The 27,296-nt window shown below is 36.5% G+C and overlaps 1 protein-coding gene across 1 annotated transcript in view; it reads right to left on the bottom strand.

The window, feature by feature from the left end:
- Nucleotides 1-4,643: 4,643 nt before the first annotated feature.
- Nucleotides 4,644-27,296, bottom strand: part of LOC148947542 (uncharacterized) — a 68,773-nt gene continuing 46,120 nt past the window's right edge. Inside the window, exons 5-8 of the mRNA XM_089095930.1 lie at nt 15,634-16,014; nt 14,476-14,598; nt 8,002-8,297; nt 4,644-4,773 (exon numbers count right to left, since the gene is read on the bottom strand). Of these exons, the coding sequence (XP_088952056.1) occupies nt 4,644-4,773; nt 8,002-8,297; nt 14,476-14,598; nt 15,634-16,014 (930 nt within the window). The remainder of the gene's footprint in view (nt 4,774-8,001; nt 8,298-14,475; nt 14,599-15,633; nt 16,015-27,296) is intronic.

Genomic DNA, 27,296 nt, shown 5'->3' with positions numbered 1-27,296 from the left:
GAATTTCGCCATTAATAAATGACGAATCAGTATAGGTACCCGTACCTGTAGCAATATGATTCTGATTCATGATTGTATGAGGTACGAGCAATTTGATATTATTTCCACTGGCTCTTAGTTTTTCAATTGCCAAAGCCAAAGAACTCATAACTTGTTGTTTTCGTACATGAAGTATTGCCAACGTGAGAGAAACTGTTATATCGGGTTTAGTTTCCAGTACTTTTTATATAATATAACTGGACGCTGCGAGTTGTAGTTTTATATTAATCTTTACATTAGGAGGCAATCATTGAGGTATATTAAATCTCTCCTGATTTAGTTTCCCAACAAAAGGCAAATCTTTAGTTGTTGCCTCTCTAAGAATATTGGTAGTATCAGTATTTGTTTTATATTAATATCCAATAGTCATACCTCTCAACTGCTTATAGGACATTGGTGTCATCAACATGAATTGTATATAACTTGCATAATTTGAAAGATTATTGTTCGTGTTCACCAGTGTTCCGTTTATATAGACACTTATTTGTCGAAATAGATTATATAGTTCACAATTTTCGTAGGATAATCCCTCGGTGGCACTTGGTTTTTCATTATTTAATTTGTTAACAAGGATATTTAAATCTATAAATGTCAAATCCAAATCGATAAAGTAGTCTTCATTAGAATAAACTTGAAAATGGACATTTTCAGAGAGCGGTTTTGAGGGTAAAATCGTTCAAAGTATCCATTTTTTACACTGATATTTAAATTTTCAGCATAGAAACGATTTAGAGATGAGGTGACTGAAGGGTGATAATCTTTATGTGGTAGATATGTCATCTTAGGAAAAGAAATCCTTTTTGGATCTTTTTACTTTCTTTGATGCTCTACGCTTCCCGGCTGACTTGACACTAATTAGTAATGAGGTCTTTCTCGTCCTTTTAAACCTTTCCCCGTTGCTTCAATTGCTCGCCGATGGAACTTGCGCTCGATCTGAGATTTTGTGAAATAATTTCTTGAATATCTTTCCCAGAGCCCCAATCATGTAATGTACAGGACGCAAAATCCGCTGCAACCGGTGCAATATATTGTCTAGCCAAGGGTAGTGCAGAGTGAAAAAACTTAGCAAACCAACTGCAGAGACCATACCCGGACATTGACGAACGACCCCTATTCCATGTCCCAACTGTCGTGGTCCAAGAGTAGCAACATAGCAATCAATATCAGGACATACAAACTGATTTCTATTTGCCATTTCACTGAATGGCTCGAAAATGACATGTAATTACAGCCAAACCTTTTGTTATTGCGAAAGGATCACCCAATTCGCTCCTTAATGTTAACTGACAGAGCTCCAAATATGAAGTGTTGACTGGAACATGTTGAAGGTGCTTTATATTGTAGTGGTGAATTTGGTCATTAGAGGTTTTTCGTTCAAGAACACGTAAGAGGGAGACATTGGTTTTACCAATTCTTGATCTCTCGACAAAGGATGCATAAAGAAATTTACAACTGTCCGAAGAGAAGGCAGGCGGATACTCTGAGAAAATGACACGATTCATGCCATTAGCACTCCCTGCACTTTTACCGTTAATTACATCATGTTTATAACCAAGCACTTCTCTTAGATTATCATTGAGAATAACCTTTTCATTGTCAATGGGCGAACTAATGTTGATTTTCCCCTCTTCTTTTTAATAATGCAATTGAAAGGCACCATTTTTACGAGCGAAAATTTTTTGTTGATTGCACGACACAATTCGTTCATACTCCCAAAATCCTTATATGATAATGTGGCAAAGGGGTATTCAAATGAATTCATATTTTCAATCACATATTGATCGTCAACAATTGGCCAATCATGGGGTATAATTTTTATATTGTATGTATGATCCTTTTTAGGATATCATATATGTTTTTAAGAATACAATCTACAATAGCCACTTCATACCTTCCCTCAAGTTTAATGACCGAGAAAAGTTTTGTCCAAAAATTGCTCGTTTTATTCAAATTGTCATATAGAGGATCAGAAACATTGGACATCAATGTCATATAAAAACCTTCAGACATTATGAACGTCTTTGGTGGGTATCCAAGAATTAAAATCAGAGTTGTATCCTAGCCAGCGAACAAGCAACTGTCGCTTACCCCGGAGTGTGTGAGTCTTTAATACCTTTTCAATTTGATACAGTCCAGTGTTTTTAACTATTTGTAATTCATAATCATAAAATCCGCTAAGAATCTCTTCATCTTTCATATCACGAAGACGATATGTTATAGGTTTAGTATCTAGGATTTTGGGCACTTTAGAAGTTCAGTGGACCACAAGTAAGTTCGTTTTTGAAAAATATTTTGTACGATTGATTCAAAGAGTATCACCAACATTGAATGTTTTCTTTCCCGTCTTTTCATTATAATATTGTTTAAGGAAATGTGTACTCTCGCTATAATGAACTTCCTGAGGGCTAGTATTGAACAATCATCGATGAGGAAGTTGGTTATATATTTGCATGATTTTATCTAAATCATGAATAAATACAGCTGTATTTTTCAATGTACAATATCTTGAAATTAAAAGTCTAATATTTCGTATTAAACATTCTGCCAATGCGGCCTTTATAGGACTCTCACTATGATAGAGTATTTTATAATATTTCATTAGTACTTTTTCAACATATGGATTAACAAATTAACTTCCACGATCTGTTTGAACTTTTTTTATATGAATCTTGTTCAAAGATGGATTCAAGGGCTTTAGTAACTTCATTGCTTCTCTTTGACTGCCATGGAACTGCATATGCATACCGACTAAAAACACTTATTGCGAGTAAAATATACTTTTAGGGTTTATTACAACGTCTTTGAATCGCGTCTAGAGTCAAAAGATCTGCTTGTAATAAATTTGGTGGTAAAAGGCTTTAGTTTTTGATTAGTCATAACCTCTAGCCCTATGATTTCGATGAAGAGAATAACTGGATTCCTTTTGTAAGTACTCTTGTACCATTTTAGTTTCAACACCAGTGACTTTGGAAAGTGTAGTTGGAGAACTTACACTTCCTGGTTCTCCAATATTTTCATAAACGCCTTTCAAAATTTGATCCATTTTGATCGTAACCGTCCGCTACCCTTTTGAAAACTACCGGGTGAATCAATACGTCTTCGCTTTTGTCTAGTTACCGGTGTCAAATCGCAAGTAAATGCCCGCGTCAAATCGCAAATCGCAAGTAAATTTTATAAATGCCCGTCAAAGGATTCGACTCTTTTACGATTTGCAATCAGATCTGATAGTAAAGCAATTAAATTGCAAGGCTTGCTCTGGATTATAACTTCATCCTTTTTCTTATCAATTTGTTCATTATCGGTGAGATACATCAAGAGTCTTTTACCTTGTTCACGATAGGATTGAGGCAGCAAGTCTACAAAACTTGTTAATAACTCTTCCCTTTTCGGTGTTTAACTGTTTTCAGAAGGTTGCTCAATGACATTGACTTTGAGCGATTTTTTACGATAAGGTTTACGTTTGTTGACACGACGAAGGACATTTTGAAGCAAAACAATTTTTCATCATCAGTAATTATTTCATTGTTAAGAAATTTATCAAGATTATCTTCAAAGTGCTCTTTGGGTGAAAGGCAAGGTTCAATTGGTGTCAATTTACAGGGTTTAGCCATTTCTAGAGAATAGTCTTTACAAGTACGGCGACAATCGGTAGTAACACTGAAAAGAAATTACCCCCTGCTTGAACAAGAGGTTTTCTTTTACAATTTGTTTTCTTTTTGCAAGCTAGAGCCCGTACAAGTGATCGATGTTGCCTTGTCTGTTGCTTAACACGATCTGACAGCTGAATATTACTCTCCGTTAAATTTAAACAAAGTTCCGACAAGAGATTAATAAATTCATTGTCAAAACCATGCTTGAGTGTTGCTTATCTAAGTCGTGGTTTTGAATTGGCTATCACGGAAAATAAATGCCGTTGTTTGTGTAGCTTCTTCAATGGCATGATTGCGACTAATGACCTGTTTTATTATTCACAGTAGTTTCATTATCGAAAATATCAGTGACTACATAAAACTATTCGGGTTTGTTTTGATTAGGATAAATTTGTTTGTTTAGAGTTATAAGAGAACTTGAATCGTAAACAACTCTATAGATGATATAGTAGGTACAATTCAAAGCAAGTGTTCTCATGCATTGACTCTGATGGAAGAAATTATGGAGAAAAATAGTTACAGAATTTTTTCTTGATGGGACCTGGAAGTAAACCATTCTTCAATAGATTCAGCTAAATCGTCAATAATCAACCACGAGTTTGGTGCAATACTAGTAAACACAACAAGTCCTTTTATATATTTTATGCTTGGATCATTCTTCTTTTTTTTATCATAGGATTCTTGCCATATACTATAGCAATAATAGATATTTTTCGGATTTTCTAAAAACAATTTATCACGGTTTTGAATGATTTTTGTTAAAAGTATCGTTTTGCCGGACATGGACGGTCTGCAAAGAAACGATTTGAAGGATGTTTTAAATTGATATTTGTTTGAATAGATATTCAGTCTGTTGAATAAATATTCAAGAGACTAGAATACATGGTTTCTTTAATTCACATATATACAGCATCATAAAAATATATCTACAACTTTAAAAAAATAAGCACTTTATCACGATCGGGTGGCCATCGAACGTGAGCGGCCGGGCCGGCTGCCGTAGCGGCCAGCGGCCGAGCTAGCACCCGCAACGGCCAGTGACCGAGCCGGCACCTGCGTTGGCAGTGGCAAGATAAAGTAAACACTTAAAAATATAACACAAAATAAACACTTGAAGATACCGCTTTGCGCAACGATAAAAATTAGGCAGCGCCGAACTTCTGACGGTAAAATGACTAGATATAAAAACAGGCAGTGTTGAGCAGTTGACGAAACCCTCCCTCGGCCACTGGCGCTTACATACATTGGAATAAAACTCCAACATGAGTTTTTTTATATTTCTAAATTGGCACTGCCAGCGGCAATGTTTTATTTAGAACTACATTTATTTTTACCTATGTAAAAGGACCATATTGGAATCTATAATCGTGAATGATATGAAGTTTGGATCCGCAATGATTCAGGCACTTTCTTTCGGGTCGGTCACAATGTTACAATGACTCCTGTTTCGCACACTCTCGCATATCTTACCAAAGGCCGAATTTAAAATGAATTTAAATATCTCTTTTTCGACCTTTGTTTTCGCTCGAGAGCGTTTGTTGACAAAATTGTCAACAAATAAGCTCTTCATATAAGGTTTTTGATCGAATTGCAGGGCTCTATGAATCCTTGTGACATTGAAACTGTTGGCAAGCATCCACCGCAAAAGAACGTGGTGTACAACAATATTCCGTTTCGGCTCCAGGTTGGCAGTAAGCTTTTGTTCTTAAGGTGTCCAACGACTGCCTTTATTTTCTATTAATGATAAATATTAGGGACTCGGCGAGTGGCTATGCACCGGTCTATTGATTAAAGAGAAAACAAAATCTTTTACTAAGTCATGAAGTTCCAGAGAAATTTCACCATCAATTTCGAAAACCATTATTGTGGTACATTCTCTTCAACAGTGTGAATATTGGGGATATTCAGACCAGAAGGATTGTCAAGCCATTGGTAATGCCCACACGGCAAATAAAAGTGAGACATTGCCGACGGGTAAAGGGAATTCATATCCAAGAAAATGGCACCGACATTTCACCGGTGCGTTGTCCAGACGGGTCTGTTTCTAGGATACGATCCCCGTGAAAAACCTTAGCCCCCCCTCGCATGGATCTTTCTACAAACAGGTGCTGATCCACGTCAGCGATCAGACCTATTTCTGCTCCACTGATTTTAAGAATCAAATCCATCACCAAATGAGGAGTGGAAAAATAATGCCCCCAATTCAACCTGATTTCTTCATGAATTTTGTCCGTGTTTTTAGAGACAATATCCAACAACGTCAATACATAGTTTGCCAGGTACATTTTACAATAATCCCACCCATTATTACACCCTCCCTTTGACCAAAACCTCTAGGCAAATTCGTAATCGGCAATGGTGCATTGACGATCACGAAGTGAATCATAAAACTCTGCGATGGGTGGTAAATTTTCCTCACTTAGCTTCGAGGCGGAGCTGTAGTACTCGTAAGGGTATATGCCCTTACACGTTAATAAATCATACAGTTCCTCATCTGGAAAGTGATTTTTGAGGAGGGGAAAACTATTCAAATCGTCACGTTTTTGTAGTTGAATTAATTGACTTAGGGATTTAGGGAAGAAACTAAAGGAAACGGATTTTATTCCAACAAGTATTATCATTATCAATTGTTTGTCATTTAAATTCTAAGACTAGCAGGTTTTCAGATGATTTCGGTATGATGTCATATGAAAAAAAACCATCTACCCTTGCTCCATCTACAACTTCCCCTTTCTGCAATCGTGCCAACGCTGGTAATATAAATTTCAAATCATATTTGGAATTGTGTATGTAAACCGGCAAATATATTGTTGCTTCACATTTAAATTACACGATTTATGAGCGACTCCCCGAAAGTTACTTCCCGTTGATGAAATCTCTTTGCATAAATGATCATGATCGCGGGTTTTCGCGTCCCCCTCATTAATTTTTTTCTTGCAAACCTAACAAATGTCTTGATTTTTAATAGCCAACTCGTCCTCTGGTGATAGATAAATTGGAAAGTGTGTATGGCACCGCCGTGAAATTGCCTCATTTGCTTTGTTAATGAGAGCAACCATAGCTGTGCCAACACAATCTTTTCCACCCAACGTCTCACAAAAATCTACCAATTGCATGGTATTACATGAATCTATCCATGCGTGCGCAAAAGAGATCGCAATAGCTTCATTTTTTTCACATGATTCGAGTTTGACGGATCCGACACTTCCATGAGAGAAGCCTCAATGTCTAATGTCACCTTGTTGCTCTGCAACAGTGTGTTCTGAAAGCTTTTGAACCGCAAGGAGGCACTATCCCCTGAAACCGATTCTGAAGACTGGTACCCATGAGGCTTGCAGTGTCTCAAGTGATAATTTAATTTTAATTCCCTATAGAATCTTGATTGACACATTAGACAGTAATAGCAAGTACCCCCACGCCCCTTCATACCCTCGATTAAAACCCGACTAATATGGAGAATAGGAAAGAAATGTCCAATTGATTCAGGATCTTTGGCAGGTTCGTAAAGAAGCCATACCCAGTGTTTCACAGAGTCAATGGACGGTGCCCTTACAGAATAAATTACCCCTTTTTTATCACTTCCCCCTCTTCAAATTTTTCATCAAATTTTAAAACTGTAAACCCAACTTTTAAATGTCCATTTGCCTTTTCAAAATTATCGATCCCCATAAGCGTAACAGGATATTGTCCCCTTAAACAATTAAAATTTACTTTTGGAAAATAAGAACCCTCTTTCCCATTTACTGCCCAATCATCCAAATCTGTCTTACTAACCCCCATTTGCAGAGGCTTATGACCTGCTACAAGGCCGGAATACTTGAAAAACTTCAAGCCCGTGCCAAAACGAAAATGCTGTACACCTTTAGTAGCTTTTAAATTACTATTATATCTTGCACCCCCGCTCCCGTTCCCACCTCTTAAAGCAAATTCCTTTTTAAATTTAGTTATATTTAATTCTAATTTCTCAATAAATAAAACTTCCAACCGACTCCCGTTTTCTTTATACCCCTCCATCCTATTAAAAATTTCACCCACCCAATCCGAAAACACACCCTCAAAATTATGCAGGTCTGGATGAAGCGTCTGCATTCTTGTTTGTATATGATACTCGCGCAAAACACCTCGCATTTAAAAAAAATTAATTATAAATGTTATGCATGCTTTTAATGAATTCCGTCCTCCCGCCTCCCGTAAACGTTTTTCGAGAAGTGCCCGAATCATGCTGACGTAGAGGTGTGCGGTTTCTATGGGATCTATTTGAATAATACCACATGACAGGAAGTTAAACGGGTCACAAAACTCGGCCCTATACACATGAATATTGCGCAAATCGGTATCTGCTAGATACAAATCAGGTAACACTGGGGGCGAGCCAGCTCCAATTTTTTCCATATCACTGTGAGGGGCGGGTGCTTCTAGCACCCTCTCGACCTCGTTAGCTGGTAACTGATCTATCACAAAACTGTCTAAATCAAATACACTAGCCGGACTCGCCCCAGCACTTAAGCCCTTCTCGCGTTCTCTATTCTCCGAGACCTCTTGCATGTTCATGTAACTCTCTATATCCTCGTAGAGGTTGTAGGTCCCTTGAGATGATGTCGTGTGAACCTAGAATAATAAGAGCATATTAGTTCACTTAAAGCTATTGGCCTATGAAAAAGAGAGAACGGTTATGAAAGTCATAGACCCCCACTATTCATAGCATTATGAAGGGGTACCATGCCCTCTTGGAATTGTAACCACCTCCACTACTCATTGGAAATTATCACAGCTAGACCCCGGAGCCGCGCCAAAAAGTCGGCGGCGCGCCGCCAAAAAAAAAACGGTGGCGCGCCACCGAGCTTGCATCAGCGCGCTGACACTGCCGCTGATTCTATCGGTGGCGGCGTCACTAATAAACCGCCGTTTTTTTGTCTTTTTTGCTTATCGATATCGACCTCCGAACTTCAACCGTCATCCCGGCTAATCTGTTTCTTAAAGATAAATACTGTTATCTTGGGCTTGCCGTGTATATCGGTTCGTAGGAAGGAGAAGAAGAGATTTTCTTGAAAAAAATTCTACCTTCGACTTTAAAATTCTGTTCATTTTTCTTTCTGATTTTTCGTATGAAAAGAGGTAGGTAAAAGAGTATTAGGCGGTTCAGGATGTTATCATAGGCAGCGCAATCGCGCTGCCTAAGCAAAGAACAATGTTGGCACTAGACCCCGAAGCCGCGCCGAAAATCGGCGGCGCGCCGCCAAAAAACACGGTGGCGCGCCGCCGAATTTGCGTCCGCGCGAGGAGACCGCCGCTGATTCTATCGGCGGCGGTGTCAAAATTAAGCCGCCGTTTTTTTCTCTTTTTTTCTCTTTTTCTTACCGATATCGACCTTCGGGCTTCAACCTTCATCCCGGCTGATCTGTTTCTTAAAGATAAAAACTGTCATCTTGGGCTCGTCATCTGTGATTCCACTTCTACTGATTTTGGCAGTAGAATATTTATTTTTGAACTTTTCTACTTTCAAATATTAAATCTACTGACCCTCTACTTATTTTTGAAGGCATCTACTCAAGGTTGCTACGGGAGTACCAAAGTACTATTTTAATACTATTTTTTTTTTATCAAAGATGTACTTTCTGAGAAAACAGTACTTTTCGAATACTTTTCAAAAAGTATTCTTTCCCCATAAAAAATAAACGATTTCAGGTAATTTTGTTGACAAACATTCGTGTAACAGGAAGTAACGCATAACATACTAAGCTAGTAATAGCATCTTTATTTATCGATTTTTCTCTTGTCTTGTGATGCTGAAGACGCTTTTAAATGCTGAAGACCTTAATACATTACAGGACAGGTTAGAGACAAACAGGCCATACGGCAGACAACATCTGTATAGTATATATTCAGTTTTAGTCATAAGAAGAATAATCGATCAGATAGACCAAAACATAGGTAAATATTATTTGAAAAGTATAGTCTAATAAGATATTATAACATAGGTAATTCATTATTAAAATACTGGGTTGGGGGGGGGGGGTACTCACAAGACACTGTCGTACAAACAAAGATATTAAAACCAGTAATTATATAGGATACAGCTGTTTGCTTTGTTGATGAATGTTTTGAAAAATATTTTGAACATTATTTAACCAGATAAGTCTGATAAAATTATTACTGCTCTATATTCTTGAAGTGTTTTTGGTACTTGTCTAATATACCACAACCAGTCGAGAATTTGTGACGCAAAAAACTAGTCAAGCAGCTTCTATAACCAGAGAATTGCTATTGTGCGCTAAGTACCTCACTCCATGAACAATATTCCTTTGGGGTAGAAGGGCAAACAAAGGTACCTAGGGTAAGGTAGGTTACGTATTTCATCTATTCTCTGCTTTACCCCCACTCCCACCCTAATGCTCAAATATATAGCCCAAAATTGTTTCTAAACTATTTAACTTTCATCAAATTGTTTAATTTAATTAGCAGTAATCAAACTTAACTTCTAGAGTGGTTGTTGTGTAACAGACAACTACCGTGTTTTTCTCGACATTTGCCTTTTATCGGATTTTTTTAAAATCGATTCTTGTTTAACCGTTTACCCTAATCCTTCCCTTACTTAATCCCTGAATATTAGGTATCAGTGGCGTAAATTTGAGTACAGGCTACCCCCCTCCCCCTTTGATTCTTTGCCTCTATAGACTTTGAAAAAACTGCTTTGAGGTTTTGTTTTATTTAAAAATGCGGTGCTTATGGATTATACGAGAAACACTCGAGAAGTGAAGTTTGGTGGTACTGGTGCATTGTACGTCATCCACCGCTATAGACTGTACAAGGATATACTACACGAAAACCAGACAAACGGGTATTTGCTAGATAAATTGATCGCAAAGCGTGTCTCCTTGAGTTTACAATATTTAAACTATTGTTTTTTGGGGTTTAGGGGGGGGGAAGGTGCGTAGGTTAGGTTACGTATTCAATATATGTAATGCTTTACCCCCATCCCTTCCTAATGTGAAAATATATAGCTCAAATTTATTTTTAAAGTATTATATATTCATCCTAAATTATTATATTTTATTTGCATTGACCAAACTTGACTTCTTTCGTGGGTACCGTATAATACACAAGTACCAATGTGGTTAATGCTAATGAAGTAAAACAAAATACGATGCAAATACAAGACTTCATTAGCAAAAATGGGAAAACCACTACAACTTAGAATTATGTGCCCAAAACGCAGGTCAGAAATGTTGGTTAGGTTTTACAATTCCAATGATATTGCGTCTCTTGTGAGTACAAGGTAATGGCGTCTCCGTTGACGCACTGTTTTGTTATGGGTTGCAACTTCTTATCCTGTAAAAACATGATTACTTGCTCTTCGGTTCTTGGCAAATCTCAAATCTTAATTTGAACATCCATGGTGATACACTTTATTCTATCACCATCAAGGCTGTACCCGAAGGGGGGTTAAGGGGTTTGACCCCCGCCCCGAAATTTTTTGTTTGACTCGTTACACTTGCATACAGTGTTTTTTTTGCTGCTGTTACTTATTTTTTTTACTTATTTTTTGTATGTATTTGCTGAATAGAAGGTGTTTGAACTTCAAATTTCAAAAGTTATACACACATTAGACCGAATCATTAACAAGAAGTAAATGACTAAATACGGGATTTTATAGCAACGATGCGATGCTAAACATAAACGCAATATAGGTTTCCCTGGGTCTAGCGGGTAAAAAGGATAATTCTACTTGGTCTTATTGACGGTGAACATAAAAACTTTCCGCACGGCCCGACAAATTCCTGTATTGTCATATTTTTATTTTATGTTGTTAGCCACACATTTAAAAATGATTATTCAAAATAATCTGAGGCTGAAATCGATGGGTTATGTATAATGGGTATTATTATTTTTATTCATACAAATAGCCGCCCGGCCGAAAACGGTGGCGCGCCGCCCAAAAAATTTCGGCGCGCCGGGGGGCGCCCCGCCGCCGATACTAAATCACACATTCGCCGCCGTCATGTCGGCGCGGCGCGGCTTCGGGGACTAGTTGGCACAATGTATTTTTTTTTCATACCAGGGCAATTCGTGTCGAAGGAGTTGTCGTAGAAACTTCGAAAGGGGCTCATTCGATTGGAAATTGGGATAGCTAGTGCCCTTTTTAATAGTCGAAAGTGATTGGAAGGCAGCTAACACCCCTTCCACGACCACCATTTCCCCAAACACATCCAATCAAAATTTTAAGGTAGCCATTTTGTTCAAAGTAACTGATTTCCAGAGAGAATATATGTTTTTGAGGAGGTTACTCCCCCACAACCATTAGGGCAAGGGTTTTAAGTTATGTCCTGGGGGTATGTATGAACGATATTGGCACAATTTATTATTTTTTTCTTTTGAACAGGGGCACTTCGAATCGAAAGAGTTGTCGAAGAAACTTCAAAAAGGGCCTATTCGATTAGAAATTGAAAGGGCTTGTGCCCATTTTAATAGTCAAAAGTAATCGAAAGGCAACTAACACCTCCACCACGCCCACCATTTACCGAAACACATTCAATCAAAATTTTGAGATAGCCATTTTGTTTAACGTAGTTAAAAGTTTTAGAAATTAGGTCTTAGAGGATGACAACCACCCTCACAGCCCTTAGGGTAAGCCTTGTAATTTGTGCCCTAGGGGCATATAAGGTGTTAATAGAAAGCGTTGTCGTAGAAACCCAAAAAGGGATCATTCGATTGGAAATCGAAAGGCTTACTGCCCTTTTTAACAATCGAAAGTGATTGGAAGGCATGACATTTTTATAGTAAAGATAGATGTGGGTATAATGTATCATTTTTGTTGTTGTTGTTGTTGTTTAGACCAGGGCACCTCGTATCGAAGGAGTTGTCGTAGGAACTTCGAAAAGGGCTCATTCGATTGAAAATAGAAAGGGCTGATGTCATTTTTAATAGTCAAAAGTTATTTGAGGGAAACTAATCCCCCTCCCACGCCCACCCTCCCATTTGCCTTTATGTTTAAAAAGTTAATGTTGCCTTAAGATTAAATCAAAATGCACTGTGTTAATGTTAATTCCCAATCAGGTATCTCAACAGTATCACAAGAATGACTGAGGGTATTATTTTCAAACTTTCGGGGCTACTTCTGCTCTTTAAATTTAACCAAATCACAATATCGTAAGTGTATCCAAGCAATCAAAGAAAGTAAACAGATTTTTTTGCGAATGGTACCGAGTTTTCCATTTCAGGTCAACTAGATAGGGTATGAAACTAAATTAAACGCTACTATTTGTAACCAGATTTTTAAAAGGGTATGTGTTGTTAAAAATTGCTGAAAACTTTTTTCCAGCATACAAATAGCATGTTTAACTATAAATTCTTAATTAAACGAAAAGATTTAAAGTATTATTTTCCTTTTCCATGAAAAGACTATGTCAATATAAAAAGAACAGAAATTAATTAAAAAAAACTGTTTCCACAAAATAAGTTTTTCAAAGAAAAGTAAAGAACTCCATTAAATAAAAATGAGCAAATATAAAACCAAATAATCTACCAAGCGTGAAACTACCACAAATCAGCATCCATAAATAAATGAAACCCAAAACGAAAAGAAATTACAATAGATAACCGAGTCAAACTCAAAACGAGCAGAAATTAACATAAGTTGGGCTCAAAACCCCTATGCCTTCCCAAGGCCAGAATATAATTTGCTCTTTACTGAAAAAAATACAAATGAATGTGCATTGTCAGTTTAATATACATATACTGATATTTAGTAATCAAAATGTTAATATTATTTGACTTATTAAAGTTATAAAAGTAAAAACATTTATATTTTTTTTAGTAAAGTGCAAATTATGCTCTAACCTTGGGAAGGCAAATGGATTTTGAGCCCAACTTATGTTAATTTTTGCTCGTTTTGAGTTTGACTCGGTTATTTATTGTAATTTATGTTCGTTTTGGGTTTCATGTACTTATCGATGCTCAATGGCTCCAGGCAGAGCAAACAAACCCACTTTTGTTACATCAGTTGTTACTGAAGTGATGTAACCGCTGATTTAAAATAGTTGGTGTTGTTAAGCCATGGTATCTGACTTGTATACAGTGTTTTTTCGATGTTGTTATTTGTTTTTTCACTTCCTTTTCGTATGTATTTGATGAAAAGGAGATGTTTGAACCTCAAACTTTGAAAGTTATACACACATTAGCCGAAATCAATAACAGTAAGAAAATGACTAAACACAGGATTTTATAGGAACAATGCGATGTTAAACATAAACAAAACATAGGTTTTCCTGGGACTAGTGGCTAAAAATGAGGATTCTACTTGGTCTGGTCGACGGTGAACATAAACACTTTCCGCACGGCCCAACAAATTCCTGTTTTGTCATATTGTTCTTGTATGTTTTTAGCCAACCATTTAAAAATTCTTACTAAAATCAAGTTGATGTTGAACGTACTTAGTGAAGTGGAATATTATTATTATTTTTAATCAGAAAAACCGGCGCGCCGTGGCACGCCGCCGGTAAGAAATCGGTGGCGCACCACCACCGATACTAAATCACACATTCGCCGCCATCATGTCGGCTGGCTTCGGGGACTAATCACAGCATTATGATGGGGTACCATGCCTTCTTGGAACTATAGACCCTCCACTACTTATTGGAATGCAAAGGTGTCCTGTGTCCTTGCTACTGATATAAATGGAATGCCCCTTCCATAGAGCACCTTTTGTATGTATTATGAAGCATTGAAAGGTTTACCCAAACTACTGCTATACCCTTTTGAATTTAAAAAAAAGGCATGCAAAACTTACCGAGGGGGGGTTTGGTTCTGGCAATTTGGCCAGAAATTCTTCGGCCCAGGCCAGTAATTCGTCTGAGGCCTCTTTGACTGCTCCTTTGCCAATAAATTGGGCTACAAGTTGGTCAATCTGAGCCTAAAAAGGGAAAAAAATTAGCTTAAAAATCCCCTTCAAAGCCAAAAAATGGGGGAAAATGTCCATAGTGAGCTAAAAAGGACAGAAAAATGCCTTTTAGTGTCTCTGACAAGCTTTATTAAGAGACCTCTAACAAAAAAGTCAAAACTAAAGATAAAAAAGAATAAAAACTCCTTCAATGTCTGAATGGGCTCTCTGACAGGTAAAAACAAGTGAAAAACGTCTTTATTAGAGTGAAATGGTTAAAAACAATCTTATTTCTGAGGGACAGAGTCTTTTAAAATTAGGGAGGGTAGGGATGTATTCTGAAACTTCAATATTCTAACAAAAAAGGTAAAATGAATAAAAAAAAATTATTATGGGAAGGCACAGATTAAACCAGAAACTCCCGAGTAGTTGCTAGAAAATGGGGAAAACAGCATCATTTTTGGGTCTTTTAAAAATTTGGGGGAAAATTTAATATTCTAGAGAAGAAGACAGAAAAAACTACATAAATTTAGGTACAAGTGAAGCTAACAGGGGGGGGGGGTAAACAGATGAGTCCCTCCTAAAACTAACGAGTAGTCGCTTAAAGAGTAAAATAGGAGCCTTATTTCAGAGACGTTTAATATTCTGGCGAAAAGCTTTTATTATGTTGAAAAAATAGTGAAATGGCTAAGAACGACCTAATTTCTGAGAGACAGTATCTTTTAAAACTAAGCAGGGTAGGGATGTATTCTGAAACTTTAATATTTTAGCGAAAAATAGCATTATTAGCTTGAAATGGTGAGATGTAAGGCTCTCTAACAGTAAACTAGAAATTAGTGAAAAATATTATTATTAGGTATAAAAAATAGCCAAAAATGTCTTTTAATATCTCTGACAAGCTTTTACTGCGTTGAAAAATCGCGAAAAGAAAGCCCTAAAAAGTTGAAAAAAATAGTTAGATATTTCTATAACCAGGTAGAAATTAGAAGTAAAAATGCTTACATCTCCAAATTCTGGCTACACTTGGGTGTCGGATGGTCTGGGCAAAGCATGATGGGGGACAGCCACACAATTTGTCTCAGGTGGGGCAGCTCCTGAGACCCTTGGCAAAGCATGATGAGGGACAACCTCGTGATCTTGCGTAGGAGGGGCTGCAGCCTTATGAGCAGCCTTCCACTCTCTTTTCGATTTTCTACCAGGTTGCATAGGGGCTTGCGCTGGCATTGGTGGTCTGGTACGAGCGTGAAAGGCTCCGGGCAAAACAAGTTGAGTGGTCAATGGTTGCACCGGCAGTGCCCTGGTAGGGCCTGGTTTCTCCTGATGGAGAGCCAAGGGTTGCACGGGCGGCGCCCGTCCAGAATAAAGAGCTTGTCTGATTACTGATGCCCTTACTGGGGTTGCCTCGCCTACTCCGGCACGTTTGTTGGGGGGAGCGTGTGCAGGGATATTCTGAAAAAAGAGAAAATTTAGTATAAAATAATAACTCCCTATTTCAGGAGCAAAATTTAGTACCCAGCCTGTTATAGAAGACAAACAGAAGCTATAAATATTTAAACATTGTCTAAAATAAGTTCTCTCCTTTTCAAGAAAGCATAAAATAGTTATCAAATAATCTAGGTTTCAAAAATATACAGCCTTCAGCTTTCCGGGAAGGTAAGATTTGGAAACCATAGTTTCGTTATTGCCCCCTACCACCTTTAAATAAGTCATTCCTTTTTTCAAGAAAGCATAAAATAGTTATCAAATAATTTAAATCTCAAAAATATACAGCCCTATTCTTTCCGGGAAGGTAAAACTTAGAGACTATAGTTTCGTTATTGCCCCTCTCACCTTTAAATAAGTCACTCATTTTCAAGAAAAGCGTAGAAAACAAGCTTGGAAATAATACACAATCGTTTCTTTATGCGTAGAAATTTTAAAAATGGAAAATAAATCGAACACTAAAGAGAAAAAATGCTAGAGATTAATTTATCTGTAGCCTAGGCATGCATATAACGCTATTAATGGGAGGGGGATACATATTGTTTTTACCATTTAGATGCAATAAGCAGCTTAAAAACTAGATTTTTGTCTAGAATAAAAATATATATTTGCATTGTCCCATCCTCTCTCCTTACACGATATTTCAAGGCCCAAAATATGACTATTACACATTTATTTTGCAGACAATTCGTTCCCTTTCTTCCAGATCGTCTAGATTTATGCAATGCCATAAGCTTGACAAGAACCCTTCCTTGTTTTCCAGACACCCCTTACCAGAGGGTTACACCCTTGTTTTGTTAATTTAGACAATGCGCACACGAAAAGATTTTGACACATTTGATGGATTCTAAGGTTTTTAAATCAATGAAGGAGAAAAGACACTTTTTGGGTAAAATAATTTTTTTTTCGAACGAATTAAATGCTGGTAAATGGTGGGGGGGGGGGGTTGAATAGCTTTTATAATGGAAAAGAGTATATTTTGAAACAAAGCAAAGTATGAAGATTCTTTTTTTTGGGGTGGGGGTAACTATAGAGATATTAGCACTTATATGATTGTAGGTTTTATCCATTGTTTAAGATGCTTGTGTACTTGTCAACTTTTTGAAAGAGACTGATAGCAAAATGTCTCTACCCGCTCTATATATAGCATATTTTGTTAGGGGGAAGTTCTCTTTGGCTTTTAATAGAAAAGCTTTGCGGGGGATTTCAACCACCTGGAAATTTTGTCTAGCAACAATGGGGGGAATTTTTCTAGCTGGGAGATGTGTCTAGACATTTTTTTGTCTAGAAAAAACAACGCAGGGGATTTCTGACACCTGAGAATTTTCTCTAGAAAAGTATCGAGGGAGAGTTTTGCTAGATGGGGGTATGTCAGGAAAACCATCGAGGGGGGTTTCAATCACCTGAGAACGTGTCTAGACATGTTTTTGCCTAGTAACAGGGAAAAAGGGTTTGTCACATGAAGTCAGAGGGTTGCGTTTAAAATTCAATGTTATTTTAACTAGATTAAAAAAAAAAGTAGTTTCTATATTTTTGGGGGGAAAAACTGGGGTTTCGGATCGACAAGGAAAAAAATTAAAAAGAAAAAGCAAATATTTCAATCAGATTACCGATAACCAATTTTCAGTAATCGGGGTATAAATCAAGAGTACCTATTTGGGAATATACAGGGAAGAAGCAAGGATTTTTTTCTGTTTTCGGCATAAAGATGCAAAAAGGCATGTCTCAAAATTTCAAGGGTAATTTTCGCTTGAGAAAAAAAAAACATCAATGCAAAGGTGTTTTTTCACATCTAGGGGGGTAATTTTATCCCGTTCCTGTAGGTGCGCCTGTAAAGAACATGGTAGAGAAACAAAACAACTATTATTTACAATGATAAAGACAATTATAATTTTAGTGATTTCTAGTAATTTCTGGTCAATAGTCTAGTGATTTATCTGCTTATTTAAGGATATTTTTTTCAAGAATCTGGTGTTTTTACTCACTGGGTGGCAACCCTGCCTATACCTTCGTAGAAAACACATAGTACGTTTAATTTTTTAATGTAATTTTTGATCTATGAAAAAATTGGATTTTTATATTACTTTAAGAATAAAACAGTAAGGTAAGGCGTTATGATTGTTCATGAACTAGAAATTAGTTACATAAAGAACATCTTGAGATCACTTGTTCATTTTTGAAGTTCTGTTTCAAAACTGGTAGTAACACGCTGGGTTCCGGTGATCTACTTCCGAGAAAATTCCCCCGGAGATTTCCTCCCGGTAATTTCCCCACCGAAAATTTCCCCCCCGTAGGAGACTTTTTGGAAATTCTCCCTTTAGGAGATTTCTCCCCCGGTGATTCCCCCCTAGGAGACTTCACTCCTAGGAAATTTCCCACCACCGTCATTTCACACCGCTGAAAATTCCCCCCCTCTCGAAAATATTCGCCACAGGAGACTACCCATGCCTCAGACTAATTTGCGTCGGATGTCACCCATTACTCGAAAATTTTTTCAAAATTCTTCTCTTTCTCGGTGGCCTAAAATATAAGAGTGAGTGGAGTACACTTTTCAAATGCCAAGTAAATAGTTGGTTATACACGGTAATACATATACGGTTGGTTAAAACGCTTCACTTATAAACTAGTATTTCTTGCAATAAGCCTCAGGTACTCCAGCGTCCTGAAATTCCTATAGTTTTCCATCTGTCATAGACTTCTGGCATTGAAATCCACATACTTTTTCTTAATTAGTTCACTGGATTGTCCCGCATTTGCTTGAATCACAACCGCCCTGTTAAGTGCTTGTTCGCGCTTGAGGATGTCCAAGAACTTCCAAAGGCTAGGGTGATGATCCAAAACTGAAGACTACAATCTTCTATGATAACCCTCAACATTGTTGTTTATCCTGGGGAGTTCATCTTTCACTCTGTCGAACATATTCCAGACACGGGTGGAAAGTTGCTAGGTATTCTCGTATTTCCACGCATTCTACCGATGTAAGTATCTTCAAAGTAGGTGATGATCGGCCCAAGCACATTGTCAGTAAGTTTTGCTACGACAGCTGTGAATGCAGAATGTACTTACGAAATGGGCACGAATGCAAGAGCAGCTAGCATTTGGACGGAGACTGCAAATTCATCATCGTCTCTGTACCTCTTCTGAAAGCCAAGGGTTTTTACTTTCCTGTAGATACTCTGGCTTAAGTAGAGACAACAGCCTCTCACTTCAATGGAAGGAAAGCCTTTCCTGAAGGAATTCTGTACGCTCAACTCGAAATCAGACAATACAGATGTTAGATCTCCATTCCTCAAATCGGACTTTAGTTCGGTAAGAACTTTCGCATACGTATCATATAACTTTTTAGGTAGCAGTGCGTAAACGCATGGAATCACCCAATCCTCGTACAGGCAGTGCCCAACGTAAAGCTAAATCCTAATGTTTTGTACGGACGCATCAGTTCAGCTTCTCGATTCGTCTCACTGGTTCGTCAACGGAACGTTCAAGACCGTGCCCGAGTTGTTTTACCACAGCGGGGTTTCAATCGTCTCGGTTGCTTTCCTTTTCATCTTGTTGCGGAGTTACTGTACTTGAAAGTTAGACTGGCTGAGAGCATGTGAATGTTCATTCAAACGCCCAACCAAAGCTCCATCCTTCACCTTGATCTTTGCCTTACACTCGCCTTGCCTTTCCTTCGTCTGTCGTCTCAAATCTTCAAATCTCCTAGGAGGGTCGGAATCTCCTACGGCGGGAAATTTCCAGGGGAGGGATCTCTTACGGGGGGAAATATCTAGGGGAAGGGTAATCTCATACGGGGGGAAATTTCCAGGGGGGAAATCTCTTACGGGGGGAAATTTCCAGGGGGAAGTTACCGGAGGGAAATATACGGGGGGGGGGGGGATTTTCTCGGGAAGAAATCTCCTAGACCTTAACAAGCCATTCTCAAGCTGTTTTTATAGGAAAAAAATCGTGTCAACTAGAAACATGTTTTCCAAGTTTTCTTTGGGCTTGTTTTCCCAACTAGTATATGTTCTAATTTGTTCCAATCCGGTTATACTAATGAGGTTTAGGATATATTCTTTAGAGCCTCAGGCGTAGACTCTGTAATATAAACAATCTTTAGAGCCCTCAGGCAGTAGAAGCAAGGGTAATTGTCCCACCACTACTCGTATGTGCGCAGTAAAAGTTACATTATTTTTTTTTCAGATTTTCCAACGCAGCCTATGAATTTTATCGATTTTTATAATTTATTTAATCAAAAAGATAACTAGTCTTCTCAAATGAAATTCAAAGCTGACATAAAAATTGACATCAACATTGACGATTGCCTTTCATAACATTAGAACTGAGAACTGTTATTGTTAAATACAGATGTGCACGAACAACCCCTCCATTCTCGATTAGTCAAAGAAAGGTACCTAAACTTCATAGTCCAAATTGGTTCTGCTGAAATTTGTTTCATGTCCTTTCACCAAGGGAGGACATTGGGGGTGAAAAGGGGCAAGTCATCCTTTGATTTCACACAACTTTCCTGTTTACCTTTCCCAAATTTTACCAGGGGTCCGTTTAAAGCTGGGTCAACTCTCGTTATGCTCACAGATTCCTGGAACTAACCCCTGCTCTAAAATAAATAATCGGTGGCATCGGGACTTAAAAGCCAGTCCTGAAGTTTATATGATTGTAAGCTTGGTGTGCTACCGCTTGGTTGTCACAGCTCCCTCCATTTTTAAGGGCGTGAAAAACACTTTTATTTCGTACGTATATCTCTTGTGTATGATATTTTGTTAGAGAAGTATTGAAGAAACACGTAAGACTTTAGAGAAAAGCACACAAAGTTGAAGAAGGGGAAGGCGAAAATCCCATTAAGTACGGAATAATAATTAAATGCGGAACAATAATTTAATGTCCCTTCTTTTCCTAATCCCAGCTGTTTTATTCTAGTTTAATATTTGTATAATAATGTTTGGGTAATTTCTAATTGATATTCTTTCCAGGGAAAATGCGCCACTTAACATTTTGAATGACAATGGGGAGGAGCCAGAAATATACAAAAAAATTGGGTTATCATCTTTTTGGCTTTCAAAGGAATTTCTTCCAATAGATTTTCGTATGGGGGCTCTTCTTATCCCTTCGTTTGCCTTACTGGTAATCAGGTAAAAGTATCTGTTTAGTCACAGTTAGCACATTTCCAAAATATCAGTGGAGCTGCTATCCCGTGTTACGTGTTGAAAATATGAAGTCTGAGAACACAGTGACCTTCAATTACACAAGAGTACTGGTTCAATTCACAATATTAGAAAAATATCATAGCTGCCCGAAATATTATCAATTGGCCCTTAGCCCTAGAAAATAGTATTGGGATATGTTAATCATTTCCATAAATACGGGAAAATCCTTGGGATAACAGAGCTTTTTCAATTTTATTTTCTCTGTTGATTGAATTCCAGCAAAGAAAAGAATTCTCACCTTTCAACTGTGTTTCAATTGTTCACTTATTCATGTAGTATTGCCTATTGACCTTGGTTGGAATGGCTTCCTGGAAATGTGGTTTAAACCCGAAAGTACTTTTAATAGGATATGTGTAAAATTCAATTTCAACACTATTGATCATAATAGAAGATAATGGAAGTAGAATAAGGCTATGTACTCCCTGCGGCAAAATTTATGGAGCAAGTTCGATTCCTCTTTTTTTAGACCTCAAATCCTAAGGAGCACGTGTAATTTCTTTTGGTAGGGCCTTCCTGCATTAAATCCTGTTCAGAACGTGGAACGATTCCTTTTTTGTAAATACTTCATGCGGCAAATCCTATGGAGAATATGGTCGGATTCCTTTTTGGTAGGTACTTCCTGCGGCAAGTCCTATTCAGAACGTATTGCGATTTCTTTTTCCTGTCAGAAATCATATGGAGAACCTGGTCCGATTCGTTTTATGAGCGTTCTTTAGATTTCCGATATGGTGTAGCTTTCCTTTCGCATTTCCCGTCCCGCTATCCACTCCTTTTTTGTCGATGTGTTCCTGAAAGGCAAGGTCTAAGACGGTATCTATTCTTTAATCTAGTTCGAACACCACCTGCGTAGCATTAAAATTTGTCACAAACAAAGTCACACGAAAAATGTGTTCTTGTATTTTGCGTGATGTGTTATTCATTTAATTCCAGGAAATCTTATTTATGAAAGATGTTGTATATCCTGGCTAAGAAAATTTAGTTCCAAACCCTTTAGAATATATCATCATATATCTGCTGGGACAACTTTTAACTTGAAGGGGGTTATCATATTACCGTTTCTTCAAAGATTATTTTCTTCGCTTACTGTACATAAGTGGTCCAAAGAGGCATGATTGTAACCCCAGGCGATGATTTCACATGCTCCCAGGGAGAAAACCCACGCAACAAATGTGAAAACATGTTCTGCCACCAGATGTGCTAATATTAAAATTCTAGAAAATTATGTTTATTAGTGCTAACAAAAACTTTGTACATTAATCTCTCAACATCTTTGACAAATTTGGTACAGTTTTAAAAAGTCTGTTGTGTGTTAACATGGTCAACCTTATTGAAATTTTTCTGAGCGAGACGGATTATATTTTCGAAAATCTACATTTTGATCCAATCTGTGCTAACAAAGCCTCTACATTTAAGAAAGAATTATTTTTCGATCCAAAATTGGACTTTTTTTCTAACCAAAGTTTCAATTCTGATTCAGAGAAATGTATTTTCCATAGTTTTCTTGCAAAAAAATAGAGTTTACGGTCAAAAACCTTTATTAGTTCATATTTTACGGAAATAGTTTATTTTTCGATCCAAAGCTGGACTTTTTCTAACCAAATTTTCACAATTGAGCCAGATAAATGTATTTCTTATAATTTTCTTACTAAAAACTAGAGTTTATAGTCAAAAACATTTATTACTTTGGATTTTAAGGAAATAGCTTATTTTTCAATCCATAACTGGACTTTTTCTAACAAAAGTTTCAGATTTGAGCCAGCGAAATTTATTGTCTACAATTTTCTTACAAAAAACTAGTGTTTACGGTCAAAAACCTCTATTAGCTAACATTTTACAGATATACTTTATTTGTCGATCCAAAACTGGACTTTTTCTAATCAAGGTTTCACATTTGAACCAGCGAAATGTATTTTCAATAATTTTTTTACAAACAAATAGAGTTTACAGTCAAAAACCTTTATTACTTCAGATTTTACGGAAATAGTTTATTTTTCGATCCAAAACTGGACTTTTTTTCTAACCAAGGTTTCACATATTAGTCAAAGAAATTTATTTTCCATAATTTTCTTACAAAAAACTAGAGTTTACGATCAAAAACCTTTATTAGTTCAGATTTTACGGAAATAGTTTATTTTTCGATCCAAAACTGAGCTTTTTCTAACCAAAGTTTCACATCTGAGTCAGCGAAATGTATTTTCCATAATTTTCTTACAAAAAACTAGAACTTACAGTCAAAAACCTTTATTAGTTCAGATTTTACGGAAATAGTTTATTTTTCGATCCAAAACCGGATTTTGTTCTAACTAATGTTTCACATTTTAGTCAAAGAAAAGTATTTTCCATAATTTTCTTACAAAAAACTAGAGTTTACGATCAAAAACCTTTATTAGTTCAGATTTTACGGAAATAGTTTATTTTTCGATCCAAAACTGGACTTTTTTCATCTGAAGCTAGCCAAAATGAGTTATATACTGTTGCAACTAATGGAATTATTAGCGCTTGATCGGACACACCTCATACATGCACCCCATTCAAATCAACCCAAACTTTCTGGCAAAAGATACCACAGTGATGAGGGAAAATATTAAAGTATATGAATGTAAAGTTGGTGATAAAAAAATTTCTATTATCTCTCAATTATCAAGACATATGAGGACTCTTACAGGAGAAAAACCTTATGCCTGATGCAAAGTCTATGCTCAACGATTTTCCGACCTTTGATAATTATTCACCCATATGAGAATTAATACCAGCGTAAAGCCATATACGTGCAATGTGTGTCGCAAAATATTTTCTCGCGGTAATACTGTTTTTACTCATATGAGAATTCGCGCTAGAGAAAAACCATATTGGTGTATCATTTGTACTAAAGGATTTTCTCCAACTTCAAGTCTATCCAAACCAATGAAGTGTCTTACAAATGAAGTGTCTTACAAATGAAGTGACAGACGAAGTGTCTTACAAATGAAGTGTCTTATCAAAAACCCTACGCCCCCGATATTATTTGAACTCGATTCTTCAAGAGTGAATATATAATTTAATACTATAATCTTACAATAATTTATTTTTATATATTAATTTTGTCTTATAACTTCGATAAATCTAGTGTAAGGATACAACCACGACAAGGGACAGGAAGATTGCCGAATCTTTAGGACATTCCTTGGAGAGACAGGGAAGTCCTCGTGACAAGGGATAGGAAGATAGCAGAGTCCTCACGACATTGTGTAGACTATTTCAACGATAAGGGGTAGGACCCTTTCTAAACACTTTTTACGGTATACTGACAGTTGGGTTATGCCAATTTTTTTCTTGTTTTTATGAGAAACACAAAGAAAAATGCATTACATTGGGAATACAAATAGACTTTTATGTTACCCCACATAGACATTTAAAATAGCTCTTTCAGGAAAACTGTACCCCTCCCCCCTGGTTTATGGATTCCTAAGAGGGAATGTCATAATCTTTCAAATCCTAGGAGACGTATTTTATTACATCGTGCCTAATATAATTAACAGACTTTGTAAATACATTCTGGAGAGAATTGTTTAGACACCTCCAGGGACCACAACTGTAGTATTTTTAGCTGTTTCTAAGCTTCATACTGAAAAAATAGTAATTTTGATTAGGGAAAGGGGTACCAGCACGAGACGAAGACTGTGCTGCCATATATAATCGAGTCGAACGGGACAGGGTCAATGACCCCTTTTTTCATGGTTTTTCTCACTGAGGATGTTTTTTCATGGTTTTTCTCACTGTGGATGTTTTTTCATGGTTTTTCTCACTGTTGTTGGATGTTTCTCGGAAGTCAACAACAATGGCTGGATGTTTCTTGGATTTCAACATAAGTTCACATCAACAATTGCTGGATTATTGATCGAGTCTAACGGGACAGGGTCAATGACACCTCATTCAAGGTCAATTTGTTTGTTATTTCTAAGCGTATTGATCAACTCTAACGGGACACGATCACGTGTCTCTTTCTAAACCAATCAGGGAGTCGGAAATATTAACGGGACAGTATTGCAGTGAATATAAGGAAGGATTGTTGTTATAGTTGTTATTAGTGTGAGAATAGAATTCAAGGAGTGAGAACAGTTTGACTTTGCTCATTAGGATATATTTGTAATAATGAGTGGAATGTTTAGACTATTAGAAGTTGATAGTGGAGTTGGTAGCAATGATACAAGAGCCCCAAACATTGTGGTGGAAATCACGAGAGGATCACGACTTTGTCTGGAATGAGATGAAGTACATGCAAGATATGTGATATCTTTGAGCAAATTTAAAATTGAGGATCAATTATTCTTCGATGCAAAAGTTGATATAACGCATGTGAATAGACTTCAAACTGCTTTAAGTGCATTAGTGAAGCATATCGAAGATAATAAGCTGTATCGCTAATTGTGAATGTGTAATATTATTGTTGTAATTATACAATTTAATAATTTCGAAATCGAAAATGTTCCCTTTCTTTTTGTTAGAATGTTAGATTAAGTAGACTTTTCAAAGAAAAGTAAGGGGGATGGGGTCGAACCCTGGAAATAGCTGAAATAAAGATACGTTAAACTTAAAACTAACGCAAATTACTATGGATACATAAATGACAGCTAAAGCCATCAGAAGTTTTAATTCATGATCATGCCAAATTAGAAGAAACAGTAAATACCACGAATAAAATTGGGATCACCACCCTCTAAAACAATGTAAAAGGGTGCATGGTTTATTTTACGATCCAAAACTGGACTTTTTTTTTCTAACCAAAGTTTCACATTTGAGTCAGAGAAATGTATTTTCCATAATTTTCTTACAAAAAACTAGAGTTTACAGTCAAAAACCTTTATTAGTTCAGATTTTACGGAAATAGTTTATTTTTCGATCCAAAACTGGTTTATTTTTGAATCAAATAGTTTATTTTTCGATCCAAAACTGGACTTTTTTCTAACCAAAGTTTCACATTTGATTCAGTGAAATGTATTTTCCATAATTTTCTTACAAAAAACTAGAGTTTACAGTCAAAACCCTTTATTAGTTCAGATTTTACGGAAATAGTTTATTTTTCGATCCAAAACGTGACTTTTTTTTCTAACCACGTTTTCATATTTGACTCAGAGAAATGTATGTTCCGTAATTTTCTTACAAAAAACTAGAGTTTACTATCAAACACCTTTACTAGTTTATATATTATGGAACTAGCTTATTTTTCGACCAAAAACGTAACTTTTTTCTAAACAAAGTTTCAAATTTGATCCAGCAACACGCATTTTATATAATTTTCTTGCAAAAAACTAGAGTTTGCAGTCAAAAACCTTTATTAGTTCAGATTTTACGGAAATAGTTTATTTTTCGATCCAAAACTGGACTTTTTTCTAACCAAAGCTTCACATTTGAGCCAGAGAAATGTATTTTTCATAATTTTCTTACAAAAAACTAGAGTTTACGGTCAAAAACCTTTATTAGTTCAGATTTTACGAAAATAGTTTATTTTTCGATTAGTTTATTTTTCGATCCAAAACTGAACTTTTTTTCTAACCAAAGTTTTACGAAAATAGTTTATTTTTCGATTAGTTTATTTTTCGATCCAAAACTGAACTTTTTTTCTAACCAAAGTTTCACGTTTGAGTCAGAGATATGTATTTTCCATAATTTTCTTACCATAAAACTATTTTTTACGCTAAAAAGCATTTACTATACCGGATTTAACAGTAACAGCTTATTTTTCGAATCACAGAAGAACTTTTTTCCAAAAAAATTTTAAAATATTAGTCTGGAAATTATATTTTCAATAGTTTTTTTAAAACAAAAAAAAGTTTACGGTCAAAAACATTGATGAGTTCAGATGTTAAGGAAATAGCTTATTTTTAGATCCAAATATGGACTTTTTTTCTAACCAAAGTTTCACATTTGAATCAGAGATATGTATTTTCCATAATTTTCTTACAAAAAAACTATAGTTTACGGTCAAAAACCTTTATTAGTTCAGATTTTACGGAAATAGTTTATTTTTAGATCCAAAACTTGACTTTTTTCCAACAAGGTTTC

The sequence above is a fragment of the Artemia sp. Qi Xiang Cuo genome, chromosome 10 (genome assembly GCF_049724085.1).
Source record: "Artemia sp. Qi Xiang Cuo chromosome 10, ASM4972408v1, whole genome shotgun sequence".
NCBI lineage: Eukaryota > Metazoa > Arthropoda > Branchiopoda > Anostraca > Artemiidae > Artemia > Artemia sp. Qi Xiang Cuo.
This window is presented reverse-complemented; position numbering and strand designations above follow the sequence as displayed.